The sequence below is a fragment of the Ambystoma mexicanum genome, chromosome 5p, assembly GCF_040938575.1.
Source record: "Ambystoma mexicanum isolate Mex_15411 chromosome 5p, UKY_AmexF1_1, whole genome shotgun sequence".
Lineage (NCBI taxonomy): Eukaryota > Metazoa > Chordata > Amphibia > Caudata > Ambystomatidae > Ambystoma > Ambystoma mexicanum.
The window spans coordinates 927,914,379-927,934,589 of NC_090930.1; the positions used below are offsets into that span (position 1 = coordinate 927,914,379).

The 20,211-nt window shown below is 46.7% G+C and overlaps 1 protein-coding gene across 1 annotated transcript; it reads left to right on the forward strand.

Annotated features, from left to right (window-relative positions):
- Window positions 1–386: 386 nt before the first annotated feature.
- LOC138481292 (thread biopolymer filament subunit gamma-like) lies at window positions 387–18,432 on the forward strand. The gene is made up of 9 exons (XM_069613361.1): window positions 387–1,263; window positions 4,763–4,823; window positions 5,843–5,938; window positions 6,846–7,022; window positions 8,723–8,848; window positions 10,877–11,097; window positions 12,987–13,033; window positions 14,777–14,812; window positions 18,201–18,432. The coding sequence occupies exons 1-9, from the start codon at window positions 482–484 to the stop codon at window positions 18,227–18,229; spliced, it is 1,575 nt and encodes a 524-aa protein (XP_069469462.1). The 5' UTR covers window positions 387–481; the 3' UTR covers window positions 18,230–18,432.
- The last annotated feature ends 1,779 nt before the right edge of the window (window positions 18,433–20,211 follow it).

The window sequence follows — 20,211 nt, forward strand, 5'->3', positions numbered from 1 at the left end:
TCTTGCTGGAATAGATAGGGACGTTGGTGCTAAATTCATTTGCTCCATTTTTTGCACCAGTGCAAAGCTTTGACATTGCAAACACTGGCAGCATTACCTTACTAGCTGCGCATTTTAAATTCACTGACTTTGTGGTCAGTTTTCAGCCGAATGCAAAACTTCGTGTAGCAACACGCACTATTTTGTTTGCGTTCATACATGCCCAGTCAGCAGTTTCTTTCTTTGCCCAATATCGCTTGAAGTGGAATTCTGACAGGCCCTCATTCTGATAAATTTAATATCTCGCGAAGCGTGCCTTGCTTCAGGGCAGACGCTTGTCTGGAGTGATGGACGCTTGCCCTGGGATAGGAGGCCGTGCCTCGTGCAAGAACAGTATAAATTGCTGCAGAGCTAGGCTTATGTGCTTCCAGTCCTGACAACCCAGAGCCAGCCCACTCTTGCAGAGTGAACTTGTTGGCAGGTTTCTCTTGCATCCGCAACCATGTCCCTTAGCCAGAGCTTTGTGAGTAGCAGCTCCCAAAAGTCATTCTCTGTTGGGGGTGGCGCTGGGGGTTCATTTGCCCTAGGAGGTGGTGGTGGCGGCGGTGCGCTTAGCCTTTCCTCTGGTATGTCCAACCTATCACTGGGTGGTGGGGGGTATTCACTTGGGCTCGGTGGAGCTGGTGGCGGTGGGGCAGGATTTGGGCTCGGTGGAGGGTCTGGGTTTGGAGGGGCTGGGTTTGGTGGAGGAGCTGGATTTGGTGGAGGAGCTGGGTTTGGTGGAGGAGCCGGATACGGTGGAGGAGCTGGGTTTGGTGGAGGAGCCGGATACGGTGGAGGAGCTGGGTTTGGTGGAGGAGCTGGATTTGGAGGGGCTGGGTTTGGAGGCGGGCCTGGTCCTGCGTTTGCAATGGGACGCGCCCTGATGTCATCTGGCCTGAGCCATGGCTCTGCTCTGGGTTTTGGCGCAAGCTTTCCCCAGCGGTCCAGTTTGCCCTCAAGCGCGTCGCTGAAGCAGACGCTGTCAGGGCTGAATGACCGCTTCCACAGCTATATGGAGAAAGTCAAGCAGCTGCAGCTTGAGAACAGGACCTTGCAGGCTCAGCTGGACCACCTGACAGGTGGCGTCCCTGTCTCTTCCGGTGGTGACCCCTCTGCACCTGTCAACTATGAAGCCCAGCTGACCGACCTCAGGACCAACATGGAGAACCTAACATTAGAAAACATCCGGCATGAAATTGAACTGGACAACATCAGGGGCGCAGCAGAGGAGCTGAAGGCTAAGTATGAACATTTTATAATATGCTTTAAAAAAAGAAATACTCAAAACTTTGATTACTCGCTTTAAAGTTAATGTGAAAGAACACTATGAAGTTCTTTTGGTGGAGCTGTGCAACGTCACAGTGACTTGTTCATGTGTAATGTTTTACTTTGTTTTTTTTTCTTAAGTTACTTTACATTTTACTCTCTTTGTCATTGCCACTGTTTTGTTCGTTTGGTTTAAACTACCTCTTGAATGTGCCTGCTAACGTTGCCTGTCCGCTAGGTGGCGCTTTGTGATAGTTGAGCACCTTTGAGGGATGCCAGTTTTAGGCTGATCGGGGAGACCTGGGGGGTAATTTGACACTGCCTCCAGACATGAGTCTGTGGTTCCTCTTGGAATCATTGAACCCGAAAATTGGTGTTTCTCAGTAAAACTCTGTTCATGCATACCCAAGAAATCATTGTAGATGGGAGCTATCAGGAAGTGCAAAGTGCCCTAAGCACCCTTTCAGAGAGTGGTGCTGTCCTCGTGGAAACGTACAAAAATGTCACCCTCGTTTATGCGCCCCCGCAGTCACTGCGAATTTGGGGGTGCACAAAATACTGACTCCCAATACTGCACCCAAGCAGAGCAGGGGTTGCGGGAGTGTCCCCCGCTCTCCTTGGGTGCAGTAACGTAGGTGTGGGTTGCAGGGGTTTCCCCCGCTTACCATTGTGGTAAGCGGGGGACAAGAAAGTAAAAAAAAAAAAGCACCCTGCGCCGCTCCAACCCATGTAAGTGGGAGGAACCGATGCCGCAGGGATAGCGGGGAGTCAGCGGCGCACACTCAAGTGTGCGCCGCAAAGGTAAGTGTGGTGGGGGGTCGGGTAAGGGAATGAGTGCTGGTTATGCAGGTAAAGTGATCTATTTGATCACTGCGCCACGCCATAATTGGCATAGACGTTTTCGTCGGCGCAGTTACAGGTGGCACAGTGATCACATAGATTCGTCCTCATGGACCAGCAGTGACAAAGTTGTGGAAATGGGAGACATGAGGGACTCATAAACAATCTGATCCGAAATAAATACCTGGGGTCCCGTCCCCATCCTTGTTTTGTTGTACCCCTTCCCGCTCCACACCACCGGAGTCTTGGGATGGCCAGTGTAATACTGTATGCCCCTGCTGTGAGGTTCACTCCGGCGGGATAGAACTTCCATATCACACTGGTGTGATGTTATAAGAGCAGGAAATAGCATAAGGGTAAACCACACACAAACACGTGTACAGTAAGTGCTTATTAAGACTTTACAGTTCCTTTAACAGTGTTATTTAAAATGTTTCAGACGTTACATTTTATACATAGTAATCTAAACAGCTATTTTTTCCAAACATTGATAGTTAGGTAGAGTGAGTGATAAATAAGTCGATTGATAGGCAGACAGATAGAAAGACAGGGGGTTAGCTCGGTAGCTCAATAGATAGCTAGGTAGATAGACAGACAGATAAATAAGACGTATCACAAGGGTAACCCCAGGGCCGGCTTTAGGTCGGGGTGGGCAGGCCGACTGCCCGAGATGCCACATTAAACCCCTCCACGCCAGCTAGGAGGAGTCTTTCACCCGCCCCCCCCCCCCCCGCCAACGAGCTGGCATGGTGGGTGAAGGCGTGGCAGACGCCCTATTGTAAGTTAATGCCCCCACTCTCCTGCTGGCTCTAGGCGCGCCAGCAAGAGAGTGTGATACCTTTTATGACAATACAACGTGGCTGTCAGACCAGCATGGGCAGCGGCCCCAGGCTGGTGTGACAGCTGTGCTGTATTGAAGTGACTAACTCCCCACTCCTGCATGGGAGCCAGGAGTTAATCACTTTATTAAATAAAGCGCCTCTGCAGGTTTTGCGGCAGCGCTCTATTTAGCTTTGACAGTGCCCCGAACAATTCAACCAAATGTGCCCACTAGAGCACCGCGCCAGGGCCTGCCAAAGCTAAGGCCGGCCCGGGGTAACCCTATTGCTTTATATTACACTGCAAAGTATTTTCTGGAATCTCTAGGTAATGTAGTATGCACAGAGTTCTCAACTTACATTCTTGCGACACTTCGATCTTGAAATGTTTTGTTGCTGCTGACTGCAGAGCCCCTCATGCTGTATAGGGCCTGATTTACAAAGTGTTTTCCAATGGGACTGCACCCCTGTAAACAGGGACGTAATTCCACCAAAATGCTAGGGGTAGCGGAAGTGACATCACATGACCCTTGACCTCTGATGACATCACATGAAGTGATGCAATTTGACACGACCCCAACATGACATCACGGGAAGTGATGCAACACAACCTTTCAACCCTGTGACAAAACAGAAAGTGGCATCACATAGCATTGTTCCTAAGTACACTACGAAAAATATGGTTATGATATCACTACAATGTGATGTACATTTCATACAAGAATGGATCGCCATATGTAGCGTTAAGATCAGTGTGTATAGGCCCATATTACCAAATTACTGTGCATGCAAGCAGACGTCCAAGGCCAAATGATAATGATGTGTTATTATATTGCACTTACGCTTAAGCGCTTTATATAGAAAAAAATATACACCCAATATCACCCAACCTGTGTGGGTACTCATTTATCAACCTCAGAAGGATAAAAGGCTGAGTTGAGGTGTTTAAGAACGGACTAAATCAGTGACTTCTTGAAAAGGGTGACTGAAACAAACCTTTAATGAGTCTAGCAATTATTGTATAGAATTCCAGAAAGACACATTATTTGTTATTCCGGTTCTTTGTTATTGCAAGTCACTGCTCAAAGTGATACACTTCTGGAACCCATCTTTTTTTAAGAGCCCTGTGAATGAGTGCCATTTCATAGGAAATCCTTTAGCAGTGAGGGTCCCCTGCCTGTCTTCTTCTTCTTGCTGATAGATTGTATCCATCAGCTGTGATTTTAGGATACGGAGTGAGTGTGTAGTCGTGGGTTAGGATTCTTCATGGTTTGTGTGGACTTGTCACAGTAGGGCTGGTTTCACATGGTCCCCAAGCGGGCAAGGCCCTTTACGTGGACAGCAATGGGCCTCATTTCTACGCAGTGGTGTGCTAGGACAACACTATGTGTATGAAAATAGCTGAACACCTGGGGCCAGATTACATAACGTTTACACAGTGTTAAGAATGGAGCAAGTGTGTTAACGCCAGTTTCGGCCTTATAGAAAGAACATCACAAACCCGTATGTAGATGAACTGGGAGTGGCGCGGGCCTGAAAAACGCGGCTATCCTCCCATTTCAGTAACCGAGCGAATTCTCCCGCACGCATCAACAGGCAAAGAAGGGTATTTTTAAGATATGAAATACTTCCCGTGGCTGCACGAAAGCGATTGGGCCTAGGACCCCTCTTTCCTCCATGTTGTCCGATAGGCTAGTGTGAAAAGTTTTCCGGTGTGGGCAGCTGCACCTTGTCCAGAGAGTTGGAGTTTCCTGGTGCCTCACCTGTTTGTTCCACGCAGTAAACGTGTTCAAGAGTTGGTGTTTTCCCCCCTCCAGGCACGACTTCGAGTTGGGTGTGAAATTTCAACTGGAAACAGACATTGCAGCCATGAAAAAGGTAAGACTAATTCTGTTACCACTGAGTACCTGGGCAGTGTTTTATGGGACACTTGTGTAAGCCGCAGGCTTCCTCTCATGCCTGATCTACCTGATCTACCTTGTTGTGTGCAGCTGTGCCTCGGAGGAATGCCCAGTCACTGCTTCTTCTTGTCCCAAAGCCCTACACATATCAAGGCACGCTCCAAGTGCTCTAGTCAATTGGCTTCTTGAATAATGCACGTCCTTTAGGGTACAATGGAGATGGTTTTGGTGGGAAGGTATTGGCGGGATGGGCTCTGTGCAGTCTCTAGGGCGGTACTGCACCCCCCTACCCCCCAAATCCCCAAAGGTGTGAATGTAGATCTTTGTTGTGGTGGGAGAATACATTTGGTTGAACAGTCCCATGTATCATGTCATACGCACTAAAATAACTGATGTCCTCCTTAATAAGTCGTCAAATGGCAACTCCCCCACTCACCCGGGGTTGGGTATTGTGTACCACACCTCTCATAGAACCTACCCTGCACGCGGAGGATGTCCTATGGCAGTCCACAGCCCATGCACAGCTTTGCAGCGATTTCTGTAGCCTGACACTTTCCTCCTGATCTAAAATGGAGGTCATATATTGGAGTTTCAAGAGTTCCGTACCGCTGGAGAACGGAATTATCGGATTAGTTAAGCCACATGAAGGGCACTAGCACCTGAATTCCACTATAGACCTCCTCTCAGCCAATCACAATGCTCAGGATGCACTCTATAATCTCAGGTCCAGATGTCATTCCAAATATTTTGATATAAGCAAAAGCCTAAAATCGTTCACTTTCACGTTTAGTTATAGAACTCTTTGTGTGAACGACCATGTAGACCACGGTAGGGGTCATTGCCATTTAGGATAGTGACTCTTCCCGAGCCGCTGAACCTTGTCTTCTCCTTTGGCGATATCTTGAGGGTAGGTCAATATCGCACGAGCATGGTCCATCCCTCGGTCTGAAAGGACTAATTAAATGCCAAATGATAACACCCCTTCTTTTGTGGTAGGACATTGAAGTCGCATCGGAAATTCGCACTGACCTTGAGCAACGGTACACGGCTGCCCTTGACGATTTAGACTACGTGAAGAAGACACAGGAAGAGGTAAGTGCGCACCTTATATCTGTACTCTGTGTAATAGGGAAATCAGACCACAGGACTAATAATGGATAACATCAGACCCTCAACCTGGCCTGCCTGACTCTGGGCTAAACTGAGAACAAGGCAAACTGCATGTTTTTCCTTTAAAGTCCTGGCATATCTCAAACTCTCCAAATACTAGACTAGATAGTGAAAGGGTGTGCAGGCTTACAGGGAGATTGTTGGACAGACAGATAGAGAGTCCGGTCGGTTTAGAGACAGAGAAGCAAAGGCAGGTGTTTTCATGATATTAGGGAGATCCATAGACAGACAGAAAGGCCCCGCGTTTTCCAATGGGGTTTTGCCATTATAAAACGCTTCTGTGAATTAGGCCCAAAGACTCGATAGAGACAGACATGCCTGGAGAGAGGGAGGGCGAGACTAATGCAGGAAGGGAAAAAGGGAGGGAATGTATACTGACATACAGATATACCTGCTTAGATATGTATGAACAGATTCCAGTCTTTCTTCTCCAATTGGCTTGGCATATGCTGTTTTCGGACACTTGATCGCGTGGCCTGTCAGGACCGCCATTCTTGATTGGGCCGTGGTTGGCGTGCAGGTTTCCATGGATGAAGTGCAATATTAACATGAGTTCCAACGTAGATCTAGGAAGGCAGATCAGGAAGATCCCCACCACTGTGCCACCAGAAAGGGAGTTCAAGGGGCAGCTTACATATTTTTATGATCGTTTGATAATCAGATTTGTATTGTGAGTTAGGTACGCAGCGAATAAAATAGTTTGCATCTTTACCTTTTGCTGTTGCTGTATTATACAGATATATCCTTGATCACATGAGAAGGTGTTATTGGTCACACTCCTGCCTGCAGTTCCCAGCATAATCATTCCTCACTGATTCTCTTCCCTTAGGAGGTCAGCACTCTCCAGACGCAGCTGGGTACCACAGCAGGCAAGTCCGTCTCCCTCATCGAAGTCGACGCCGTCAGGTCCTTTGACATCACAAAATCCTTGATGGACATGAGGGCCAATTATGAAGCAACCGTCCGACAACACAAAGAAGATGCGCAGAGGTTCTTTGAGTCGAAGGTAAGTTGTTGGGTCACCACCATGCTTAAAATATGAGGGGGGGCACGTGTATCAGTGGAGCAAGAAAGAATGAATACTAAACAGTGGGGCTTAAGTAGGTTCAAAGATTCAATGAAGGTGCATAGGTTATAGCAAAAAAAGGGGAACAGGAGTATGTCCCGGGCAACCTTGTCCCCCATTATAGAAACATTGAAAGAATCTGATTCTCGCAGTAGGGCAATTTTTGCTCCTTTGCTGATACCGTGCAACATTACACTTGAACTGGTGCAGCCGTTTTGTAATACGGCCCTTGATTAGATTGGAGTCGGGTATGGGACTGATACTTCATTTTGTTTAATGGTGGCAGGAAGGGGATGGATTATGCGCAGCAGGAGCATAAACAAACAACACTGTATCATTTTTTACCACATTGATACATAGTTCCATCGTATTTGGGTAAAAGTAGACACTGGGCTGGATTATGCATTTGTGTGCATGCACAATGGTATTAGCACTAGAGTTCATGACATCTGCACTGGTGCTAACACAGTTGCCGTGTTTATGCTCCATTTTATTTCGGCATTCTGGTGCCATGAGAACTGTTTCACTCTATGGATGAAGCATGGCTGACATTCTTGCATTTTGATCTAATCAGGTGGAGCATTCCCACTTATTTTTCTGCAGAAATTCCACCGACATCGACCTTTTGCCTTTAACTACCTTCTTAGATAAATGCATGCAAGAGTTCAGATTGGAATTGCTTCCTGGTTCATGGTTGTGCATCAATATCTTGTCCCCTCAGAAGCACAGCAGGCCCCGTGGAGCATGGTATCCCTCCCATTTTCCACGGGCAGAGCATGGAATAATACAGTTTTGCCTCTCGTGTTCAAACCTTTCTGGCCACCAAACTACCATATTACCTTTATCAATGGTCTTTCAATCTTTTCTCGAGGTCTTTGCAAACAGTGTTTCCACATTCTTGGTATAAATCGTTTTATTCAAGTTTATCTGAGAGAAGAAAATGAAATGCAGCATCTCAATACACGGTACAGTGGCTAGTTGCCCGGAATGGTAGATTTTTTCATCAGCTTTCCACTTTGAAAAGGTTCCATGTGTTAAAATCGCGGCACAAATGGCTGTGGACACAAAATATCGCGGCAAAAAGCCAGTGGTTTTGCCGCCGCAATCCATGTAAAGGATGCGGGGGACACCCTCGCAACCCCGCTCCCCTTAAATGGTGTAATTGGGGACACCTTTAAAGGGTCAAACCACAGCATTTTTGCTGTGATTTTTTGTACAGGCAACATTTTTGCTGCGATTTTATCACTGCATCCCATTGAAAAGAAGGCACGAATAAGTAGAAATTTGCATTTCAACGGGACACCTATGTTCTCAAGCTAACCACGGTTCCTATTTGGAGGGTGCATATTATGAGGGGTGCATATTATCTTGCACCTATCTGTACCTCAATCAGCCATATAGAAAGGCTCCATCCCTTCACCTCCTTCCTTCCCTTGATACCTGGGATCGTTCACCATCGAAATATCAAGATTTGGGCCATGATGCACTGCACATTTAACATTCTTTTCATCTGTAATCCTTACAATTATGTGCCCCCCCCAGGCCCCCCTTGTGAATGGTATGGGCTCAGCTGCATTTGGCAATTTCACTTGCAAGAAGTATATGCGTCAAGTAATGCCCTGAGCCTCTCTTTCCCTTAGATGTCAGAAATTCAAAGCGAGTCGTCGAAGAACACAGAAGTAATATCGGCAGTCAAAGGCGAAATGGCAGTAGCAAAAAAAGAGATCCAGGGGCTGACCATGGAGCTACAGACGCTGCTTTCGGTGGTAAGCATGCCTGCGTCACGGGCTCGTGCAATGTCACGCAAAGTGGTCTCCTATAGCACCCTTCTGCCGATAATGGTGGCCTGGCTGCGCGGGGCAGAGCGGGAACCCTGTGGTGTTGATGGAGGCAGGCTGGAAGTACCCGTTACCTGTGCGCTGAGATGAACATCTCTTTGTTCTTTGTGGTTGGTATGGACCGGGGCAGGTTTGCCATATGGGCAACCCCCAGGGCTGTAGAGTGCAGAATTGACAGACTGTCACGTGTAACGGTGCGCTGCGCCTGCTCTCTGGCACAGCACATCGCTATACCTTCCTAGCGTATGCCAGCCGTCTACGCCAGCGTGCCTTCATATGTCATATTAACAAATATGTGTGGCATGTTCATATTAGGTTTTACATAGATGTCATAAAATGACCTAGTACTATGTAACATATTGTACATATGTAATACACGTACATATCCCATATGTACCATTTATGTCGCATATGTGGCATACGTTTGATGTGTATGTTGTTTAGGATTGCATAATGGTGCCGCCACCACTTACAGGTCACGGCATGGGAGGAGGTCCCATGCTTGTGCAGAAATGTGCAGCTTTTTGCAATGAGTGAAATGCAGCATAGTCATGGAGTTATTATTCCCTGCTTGTCAGGAATGCCACAACCACCCGCTCTGACTTTTGTGTAGCGTGAACTGTGAAGGGTGAGGGGCTGGGGAGGGGAGGAGGGGGGGAGTGAAAGGCAGTTTGCGGCAGGGGAGACAGCCTGCGAGTTCCGTGTAAAGATGGGCTGAGATTACAGGTTTCAGCCTGCGATCCGCAGAACCTGATTGGCTGCACCCCACACCGCCCGCCTGCTAATGAATTACATTGTGTATTATGAAAGTTAGGTTTACTCTGGTTGTTGCTTTTGTAAACATTTGATATGGAGGGATTCTGGGTATTGATGTGGTTTCCCTTCGAACACGAAGTGCGACTTAGCACCTCCAGTCTCACCACATCCTAGATCTCTGCACGGGGGCTTCAGGAGTGGGTTCACGTGCGCCTTCTTTGTTCTGCTCATATTAGATCATGTGCTCATAAGCAGATCCCAGTGAATGCATCAAGAAGCATGCTATGGTGTCGAGTGGATGGGAGTGTTACAGGGTCGTCCTGCTACCCACCACACCACAGACACAACAGGCACTCCAGGCACTCGGCACTTGGTCACAAATAATACACAGGAGACCAGAAGTAGAGAGAACACTCAACAGTGCATGGGAGGGTGCTCACTGTTCTGTCCCTCCCATGCCTGGCTCATCCTCATATACAAACGGAGTGGCTAAATCCATTCTCCACCCATGAAACGGCACGGCACGTATAATGCACGTATGATAGCAAAAGGTCCGTTTTGGAGAAGCCTGAAGTTGCAAAAGGCTTTCAGTGGCATTTTTGCGAGGCAGCCTCTGGCCTTGGGATTTGAGCTAGCAGCGTTGTCACTGTGTACATTCTCAGCCGGAGCCTGTACTGGTCTCCTCAGCCTGAGGCATCATGTATTCCACAGCTTAGCTCTGCGACCTCGCCTGGCACAGGTGTTTCAGCTGTTAGGCCAGTCTCTTAGGCAAGTCTGTAGGCCAGTACCATTGCATCCAATGTATCTCAAAGAAACCAAAAGAAAGTGCAGCATCAGAGATGGTAACAGGGAGGATCTAATATTTTAAATAGAAGGAACATTTTTAAGCTCAATGTATGTATTACTGCCTTGCAACATATGACTAGTACATTTCGTAATCACAGGATGGTTGTGCTGTACCATTGTCATTTATCAAGCCAGCGTATTATGGCCTCCACTTACAGTAACTATCTGCTCTCCGCCAACGTTGACTGTCACGCCACTCCCTCCTTCCATCCTTCCATCCCTTCCTCTCTTCTTATTCCTTTTTCTTGTGTTTGTGTCTTCTTATTGTTTCCTTTCGTTTGTCCTCACTTTTCAGTCCCTAATTTGTTTCGATTTGTCTTTCTTTCTCGGTATGTCCTTCTTGCTGTCTCAAAGAACTACTCATTAGAAAGCAGGCTAGCGGAGGCCTCAGCCAGCGTCAGTGTAGGGGCAGCCGAATCACAGGCACAGATCGCCAGCTACGAAGCGGCCATTGAATCGGGCAAAGTAGAGCTTCACAAAGTCATCATGAACTACCAGGAGCTGCTTGACATCAAACAGGCGCTGGACGTGGAGATCGCCACCTACAGGAAGCTTTTGGAAGCAGAAGATTTGAAGTAAGTGTCCAGCTTAAACTAAATGTGTTCTGTATTCTGTCCACTGCACAGATATTCACGCATTTGGGTCTCGCCATTGGGTTGGAGAGTGCTCATTACAGACGTTTGGGCATCTCCACCCTGTTGTGTGGTGTGTAAGGGGAATCTCAACGTTCTTTGGAATTGAATGTACATTCTTGTGCAATGCAAAACATCGCTCTCTCAGTGCCTTGGTTCTAATGCTCCATCCCTATATCGACAAGACACGCGGTTGGGTCTAATTTAAGGCCATATACAAATCCAGCCTCAATCAGCACGAGAATCATTTTGACCATTTATGAAGTAGACGCCACATGCTCGGTTGTCTTTTGACACTTCATTTTTACCCATTTTAGGGACCAGCCTTCTGTCTGCCTTGCATGGTTGTCGCCTTGCTGACATTCTAGCCTGTGACCTGCAGGCGATAGAGGGCCATATGGACCTGCTCAGGGCCTGCACTGTATGATTGCCATGTTCAGGGTCTGCAAGCTTCCACCTGGGAAGTTAGAAAGAAACATGCATCCTCCCATGTGACTTGTTTCTAACATAGCCCCATAGATCAAGGGAGGGGCTATTATCACTGAATAATGACCCACCACCAATTTAGTTGGGGAAGGGTGATTATTCTACGTGAAAATGACCCCTCCTTAGGTCGACAGGGTTATTAGCACATAGTGGTACTAGGAAATAATGTTTTGGAGTTTTGGTGAAGAAGTAAAAAACGTTATTTTAATAGTGAGAAACGTATAAACAAACTGAATTAGTAATTAAATATACTTTTATGTTGTAGTATTTAAATAACAAGGTTTTCTTCGTAAACTTAGCATTTTAACTGCAAACTTGGCTAAACTGGAGTGGCTTTAACATGAGCATGCTTTATATGCACATAAAACTAAACGGATTGTCTATGAAATTGAACGCATTTCCCCATGTCTGAGCTTTCTCTTCCATTAGTTAACTTGGATGTTGCAGCAAAAAAATAAATGGTTCTACCAGAGAGAAAGGGCCTGATTCATGGAAGTGTTTTATAATGGCTCAGTCCCATAGGAAATTGTGCTGTGAATCAGGGCCTTCTTAGTGTCTTGATAAAAAGAAACCTCGGAGGGAGTTTACATTGTTCTTTGTATGTCTTCTTTGGAAGTCAGAATGTTCAGAATGCAGTCAATACTGGCAGTTATTGACTGCACGCTGAAAATTCTAATGGGCTGAGAGGAGGCAAATACTGACCTCCATGTGCTTATATATGTTAAGGCCCTGGCTAGGTAAGAACCCATTACATACATAGGTAGACTCGAGCAGCTAATGTAAAAACTAACGTTTTGTGGGGGAAACACGAAGCCATCGTTTCCGTTAAGCCATACAGATGCCACTCCGCTGTAGTTCTAGTTTTTCCACTAAGGTAGAACGTGGATAGTTCATGTCAGACCCTTTTGTCTGATAATAAGTCCTGACCCTTTTCTTTTTGTTCAGCCCTCCACGCACGAGCTCACCCCTGCCCTCCCACTCACCCCATTGCTGGTTTAGGTACCGTTCATTTTTTTTTAATACGTTTCCTCTCCCTCTCTCGCATGAAGTCTCCCATAACCTGTTAATTTAAACGTGTATGACGTCATATATCTGCCTATTCGAATGTCACTGTGGTCTTTCCCACACGACTGAGACTGGATGACAAAGTGTTTTTCTAACCGAGCGTTTTGAGGCCTGCTCTTCAAACACTAACTGCGCACCCACCGCACACCTCCCGGGCAGTTAGACCGCTTCTACATATCTGTGCCATACGTGTAAAAGCATTGCTATATCCATAGGGTGTGAATGATGTCACATGAAAAGAAAGAGCACCTAATGTATGTGCTTTGTTCCCTCTTTCATAGGTTTCCTGAACTCGAGGCACTCTCAGGAGCCTGCTACACGTACACTTGTAAGTTAAACCAAGATGTCCGAGTTTTCAAATAAAGGGTCTAATTCACAGAAGCGTTTTATAATGGTAAAACCCCATTGGAAAATTGTCTGTGAATTAGGCCCAAAGTGTGTATACAGGGATCTGCATTGTACAAAAGGCAGTAGACGCAGTATGGAAGGTATAACAGCTTGAGCAGAGCTAGGCAGCCGATGTGCTGATCGTGTCGGGAGGATAGCTCAGGGGCAACGTGCTCGCCGAGGAAGCAAGACAGACACAGAGCACCACAGGTTCGATCCCCGGGTCCGCACTTAGAAACCTCTGGGTATTAAGCGCGTTATAAATAACCTATGGTATCATATCATACATGCTTGCTTGTGCTCAATGAGCCAGGATTGCAGACCTTCACTCACAGGCGCATAGTCGCCCAAGTGGCGGAACACACTGGGCCTGCTTTACAGACGCCTTTCCCAATGGAGCAAGCCCATTGAAAAAGGCTTTGCAAAGGAGGCCCATTGAGGCTGCATCGAAGGTTCTGCGCAAACGGCCAGCGCTAGACCATCAAGTTGCTCAAGGCAATAACAAAACATTTGACATACATGGATATAAGTGTTTAATAGGCCATCAGTATTTGAGGACAACGCTGGGGTTCAGCGAAACCCATGTAAGTGTGCAAAATGTTTCTGATCTTTCAAAATTCTCCATCAGAGAAATGACTTGGCAATAGCCAATCCTCTGGCTGCAGTATTATTATTGTATTTATTGAGCGTGGACCTATCTCAGATACACAGCGTGCTGGCGGCATACGGAGCGGCACAGAGGAGGGATACAGTTGTAGCAGGTGGCAGGGAGGAGAGGGCCGGGCGGCGTCTAGCGAGTCAGGTGACACGGGGGCAATGTGATGACCTAGGTTTAGAGGCAGAGAAATTCTTTTCTGAATTGTAGGAGCGTGGGCGAGTCTGATGAGCACTGGAAGACACACATCTTACTTGCACCAAGGCTTTGGGGGATATGTGCACAGATGATTGGTAATGAGATATTGGTGCAGCGTAATTCGATTTCCGTTGGTGTGCCTCAATTGTGGGTTCTTCTAGGATACAATATTCGTCTTCTGATTAGCGTAAACGACCGAGGCATCAGCGTTAGTAAGTGAAGGGAGCTTGTTTGATGTTGTTGCTAACTTCTCATATTCTTGGCGTACACCACATGCATGCTCTGGTGGGTTGCCGCCAGTGAAGGTATCAGGCTCACTGCACTGTCAGAACGGTTTACCTAATTTCCAGGTCAGCGGGCCCATCATGCAGTAAGGAACTGGTCCAACATCCTAAATGGATCCTGGTCGCCACGTTCAAACTGCAGATGCACTCCGTTGGCAGAGAAGGGCCCTTAGTCTGCTGTTAATTGAGACATGCCTGCTCTTCATAATGCAGTTGTAGGATTCACAAAGTTCCTGCACAAGAAGCGCCCAGAAATGCTAATGTACCCCTGCAGTGGGATGAAGGTTGACGTTTGAGGCGGATCCTCCATTTCCCTGTCCTAGTAGGCTCATGAAGGGGCCCCTTTTAGGGGGGATTCCTGTGGCTGAATGAATCTCTTACTCCCCTCAGACCTCGACCTGGACCCCTGCTCGGTGTACCTCTAGGTGTTCACCAGGGCACATGTCTAAGGTCTCTGCGATCAGTCACTGCTTGGCATCTTGCAGTAACCTACTGCCATACACTGCACCATGAATGACCACTTAATCAATTCTCCTTTGCTTTTCAGCTGAACGAGGATTCGAGAAGAAACACGACAGCTCAGGTAAGGGCTCCACGCGTAGAGCACGCAAGCACATTCATTTGACAAAACATATTCAAGAACAGTCAACATCAGCATTTAACCATATACACAAAAGAATCTTCCCAATATTTGTTTCTCTTTAGCAAATAAGGAGACACGATTCTTATGGTTGTCCTTTTGGGGAATCCTCTCAGTTGCAATGGCGTACCACACATACACCACAGAAAGGGGTGAGGCCATGGGGCCCATTATGTTAAGAGCCAAAGTATCTGGCATGGAGGGGCCTACTGCCACCGGCCTACTGCTACCGTCTTCCCAGTGCCGGTCTTCTCCACCGGACCCTTATCATTGTTTGCACAGGGTACTAACGGACATGGGATCACATGCTCCCCCGCATGCCATGTGGAAATTATGATTGGATCGCTGCCACAAATGCATGGCAGAGATTGGTCGTGAGAGCCGCCAGAAAATAATTCCTGCCAGCAGCCATTACAGCTGATCGCTAAGAACTCTGGCTGCTAGTATCACACACAAGAAGCTGGCCCAATAGAGACAGATGACTGGGTCTCCGCTGGCATCAGGCTACTGTTGCGGGTCGAGACACAGGCACATTTCCTGCACAGAGTGGGGAAGCGCACGCTGCAGATTTCTTGTTGTGGTTCCAGCTCCAGGCAGGCAATGTGCATCTAAAAATGGCGCGAGTGTGCCCAAACCAGCAGAAGCACTGCTTGCTTGGCGTTTCAAGAATGCGCACCATTTTGCACCCTTATATGAATGAGAGTGAAGGTATGCTACTGTGGCATTTAATTAAAGAGCAAAGGAAGCTGGGGAAGAACTATTAGTGTTCTGCTGTACACAAGGTTTGTCCAGGATATGACCGAATCACAACTGTCCGAGAGAGAAAAAACCGAATGTCATTTGAGCGAAAATGACGTTTGGTTTTCTCTCCACGGGACATTTCTGGTAACCCGCAACCTCCCCCCTCCCCCCCCCATTACTTACCTTTTGGTGGCACACTTCGCTGTGTGCCGCCGACTCCTCCGTCCCGCTGCGACACCGGTTCTCTTCACTTCCGTGCATGGGACCAGTACCGCAGGATCCTTTTTTTTTACTATGTCTTTGACTGAGCAGGGGACACCCTCCCTCGTAACTTCTGATGCCATTGCAACAAACAAGGTTGCAGGGGATACCCCGCTCCACTTGTCTGCTACAATGGTACAGAGCTGTAAATGTGTTTGACATTTTCCGCTGTATGTAATTTTCGTGCAGCCAAAATTGGAACAAATCTACCAGTCGTTTTTGGGGGGGGGGGAGAGTTATGTACGGATTCCTTATACAAGGGCTTTTTTCGTTTAAATCGTAGGAGTTTCACGTGGCAAGAAGGATGAGACGGGAGGCACAGTGGAATTCAAACGTTTTTATGCCGAGTAAAAATGTTGTTGCTGAGCCCCCCCTTGAGTGGAACTATTTCTGCTGGGCCCCGATAGATGTCATTTCTACTTGTATTTTCTTTTAAAATCATTCAGCCCCACAGTTTGAAGACCAGTGCGGTAGGGTATCTAAGGAGCTGGGAATTGTGGGATAGCATTTACTCAGTTATATGATATAGGCTCTATCCTTGGGATCCGGTGATCCGTCTTATTCTAGGGGGGCTAACAGGCATGGAAACAACACCAGTACCCACTGATCCCGTAGGTGTGAGTGTAGGGTAGGGTCCCCGAATCCCTACAGACATACAACATTTACACCTGTCCTTTTTTACAGAGCAGCCTTGATTCTGGAGTCAGTAACTGATCCATTTTAATTCATTCTTTCGCTTTGTTTCTCCTAATCCCATTCTACCCGAGATATTCCAATGGGGGAGATGAAGTCTGTACCCCTTTTTTCATACATTCTGGCTCCATATTTGTCTTTAATTCGATTTTTGGATGGTATCCTACATTGCAGAAGAATAGGACACGCAACGTCACTGATGGGGTTCAGAGGTTTTCCTATCTGAAAACACATATCCCTTTTCACTATGAATACGACTTGGACTAATCAATGATCTATGGCCTAGAGGATACGAGGTGCACCTCTTAAAGCAGCACACTGGTACCCCGCTGTGTAAATGTGAGATTTGCTGACAAAAAGTGTCTGCGCACCAAAGGCATTGCACAAACAACATTTCTAGCAGCAAGAGCTCCTGATTTCCTTGCACACCAGCACATGGGTGTCTGCATTATCTCAGCCCTGGGCCAAACCTTATCGAAGAGATCTGAGATGAACTTGAAATCCCTGCTGGTGGCACCACTGGTGGCACCACTGTGGGCATCTCCTTCTGGATTCACGCACCACTGTCTTACAACGCCTTTGGTGTGCAGTTAATTTCTTGCATTTGTCAGTATTGAGTTGTGGGGTTGGTGCTCTTTTCCTGGTAGGTGTGTGAGACAGAAAAGCAGAAACTTACAACTTAAACTTTGCCAGTATTCTGGTTCTGAAGCTCTGGTCAGGATAAAAAGTTCACTGCAGTGTTTCCTAGCATTGCAGTGAACGCGTAATGCTCCCACGATGCTCTCCCAGGGTCCCTTCTGATCTCATCTCTATTTGAGTCCAGTGTTTGTGAGTGGCCTGGTGATGGCGCAGCCTGATGATCAACTGTGTTTCTATTTTCGGCCCAAAAGCCAATAGTCACTGGAGTGATCATCTTTCTAATACTGGTCTTAAAGACACAGCGACACAGGTTGCTGGTTCAACACAAGCTGCCAGCAGCTGGCTCTGCTGTCCTACAGGGCCAGCTGAACGTGTGAAGGGTACTGTATGAGCCAGGTAGAGCTTTTCTTTTCCAGTGGCATCTGGGGGGCACAGATAGAAGGTTTTCATTGAGCTGGAATTGCTTTTGTGAGGGAAATCTCAATGGCTGCTAGACTTGTACCTGCTGGGGCAGATGTAAATTGTTGGCCTAGCCCATGGGTACTCGCTTACGGGCCTTTAGCACAAGAAGCAGGTCAGTATAACCAAGAAGTGCAAAAAAATGACGCTGCTTCCAGATCGCCAAGGGGCATTAATGCCTCAGATAATGCCTCTGGGCTTTCGTTACGGCCCTTGCTTCGCTCGGGTCTCTAACTACGGGCCTCGGGGCATTACCTGAAGCGGTAATGCCCCCCCAGCTCAGGGCTTATTGCTTAAGTCGACAATCTGGGCAACTCTGACTGTAGCGTGACTGGTAAGAAAATATTGTGTGCCAATGATGGTTCACCTCTCTCATACTAATGGCATGTATTACGCTGCAGGTTTGAGAATCTATTCCAATATAAATGACCTTGTGTTTATCACTATAAAGTGGGAAAACTATGGAGACACACATTCTTGCTTTTGAACCTTGGTACAACTCACACTAACTGAATGTTTCTTGTTTTGGCGCCTATAGCATCCCTAGTGTCTCTGGATGATAAATAAGAACCCAAACATCACCACTATCCTATATTGGGACCATTCCTGGGTGGCGCTGATGGAGACTGGACTGTCCGAAGCCTGCACGAAACAACACGCCATCTTATCGTCATTCTTTCTCACTTTGCCAACTTGCACCTTTCTGCTGCTAATTTCCTGTTAATGGACCTTTCTCTTCCTGTATTAATAAAAGAGAATTGTGCATTCAAGCCATTGGTATTTGATATTTCGTCCTAGTCGAATATGATGCAGCAGTATGAATTTGCAGGGAAAAGTCAGATGTATGAGAAACAAAGGTTGTAAGGATTCTTCAGGTGAGAGTATTCGATAAAAGTATCCCACCATACAGTGACAAGATCTTTAGATACGCCTCCCATACAACAACATCTGCCTCAGTATCTCCCTTCTTCTGACCATGGCCACCTATGAGCCTCCTTGTGTTTGCTACAGAGACCCAGAGAATCTGTGGGAAAACAGCTTTGAACAGACTCCTGCACATCTTTCCATTCCCTGCTTCTGTGTAGATCACAGGCTGTGCATTCGCTGCGTGTGCTAAAACAGTGCATTTACTACAGTCAGGCACTCTATTCCTAAAGTTTCAGATTCTCTTTACTTGTGCCAAGTTACTGTGAAACTGCAAACATTCTGCACAGTCTGTCATTCTGAATGTAGCCGTGTTGCTATCAGTTATTGAAATGTTGGCCAATATCGCATTAATGAGTGCCGCAATTATTAAACTCTGCTGCGTGGATGTGCACACAGCAGTGATCACCACAGATTAATTAAAGTCACACTGTGTGACAAATTAACTTCATGGGTACCAGTGACCCATGGGTGAATATTGGTTTCTAAACCATCAATCAGCCCCATATCTCTAATACACCAGAAGGGATCTGAACATTTTGGAATACCAAGAAAATGATAAACCTCCCTGTTCAATTTTAGTAACGTGGACGGAACGGCAGGCTTACCTCGGAAAGGTTGTGGATCATTGGCTAGTTGCAACACAGCGAATATACAATTGTTAGCCAATGATAAAAGGAGTGTCCAGTCAAGGTTGTATTAAAAATATCTACTTTATTAATTACAACAGACAATTTAACAACACTACGAAATACAACTCAACCTGTAAAGGAATGAAGAGCACAGACAGTTTCAAAGAAGGAAAAGGTATGCACTCTGTATACTGACAGGAGGGTAGTCTGTATGATTAATAACTATAACAGTTTGTTAAGGTGTCTTGGCTTTAGCACAAAGGGAGCAATGGGTCTTAATAGGAGCAGAACCAAAATGTACCTTGTGTTGTAGATGTTCTTGGTGCTCAACAGGATCGAGTCAGCTTCAGGGCGCTTTGCAGGCTTCAGCAACAGAGTTCGAGACGGGAGTCAGCTGTGGGTATCAGTAGGCAAGACGGTTTGACGAGCAAAGCTGGATGAATGGCTGCAGGCTGGCATACTCTCAGTGATGATCGGTGGTTCTGAAGCAATGGTCGAGATGTCTCAGAAGGGACGTCATTTCACCAATATGTCAAGGGTAGTGGAAGTGATGACCCATGACCTCTGATAACATCATAAGAAGTGATGTCATTTGACCCCACACCCAAGTGGCATCACAGGAAGTGATGGCACATGACCTTCAGATGCGTCTAAAACCCATGTTTTCAGGCGCTCTCATTTCAGCCAGATATAAGGCAAAGAGGGAGGTATGATTTGTCCATGATTACACATTTGGGGAATGCCATTTTCCAGATTTTACGTGGGGCCTATTTGTAAAACATACATAATAATGCAGTTCTAGTAACATGGTAACCAAAATCTCTAACGCAGGCTACAGATAGTGTATGAAACATCTATAGATCAATGGACACAGAAGTACTCGTTATCTGTGGCATTTATGTATTAAGCCAAAAAAGCACTGAGCTGGGGAGGCATGCGCTGTCTGTTTACCCAGGAGCAAAATGCTGAATGAGCAAGGCCTGAAAATTAAAT

Coding starts and splice junctions, on each gene's coding strand:
- LOC138481292 (XM_069613361.1), top strand. CDS start 482: ATGTCCCTTAGCCAGAGCTTTGTGAGTAGCAGCTCCCAAAAGTCATTC. Junction 7,023..8,722: donor AGAGGTTCTTTGAGTCGAAG/GTAAGTTGTTGG, acceptor TCTTTCCCTTAG/ATGTCAGAAATTCAAAGCGA. Junction 13,034..14,776: donor AGCCTGCTACACGTACACTT/GTAAGTTAAACC, acceptor TTTGCTTTTCAG/CTGAACGAGGATTCGAGAAG.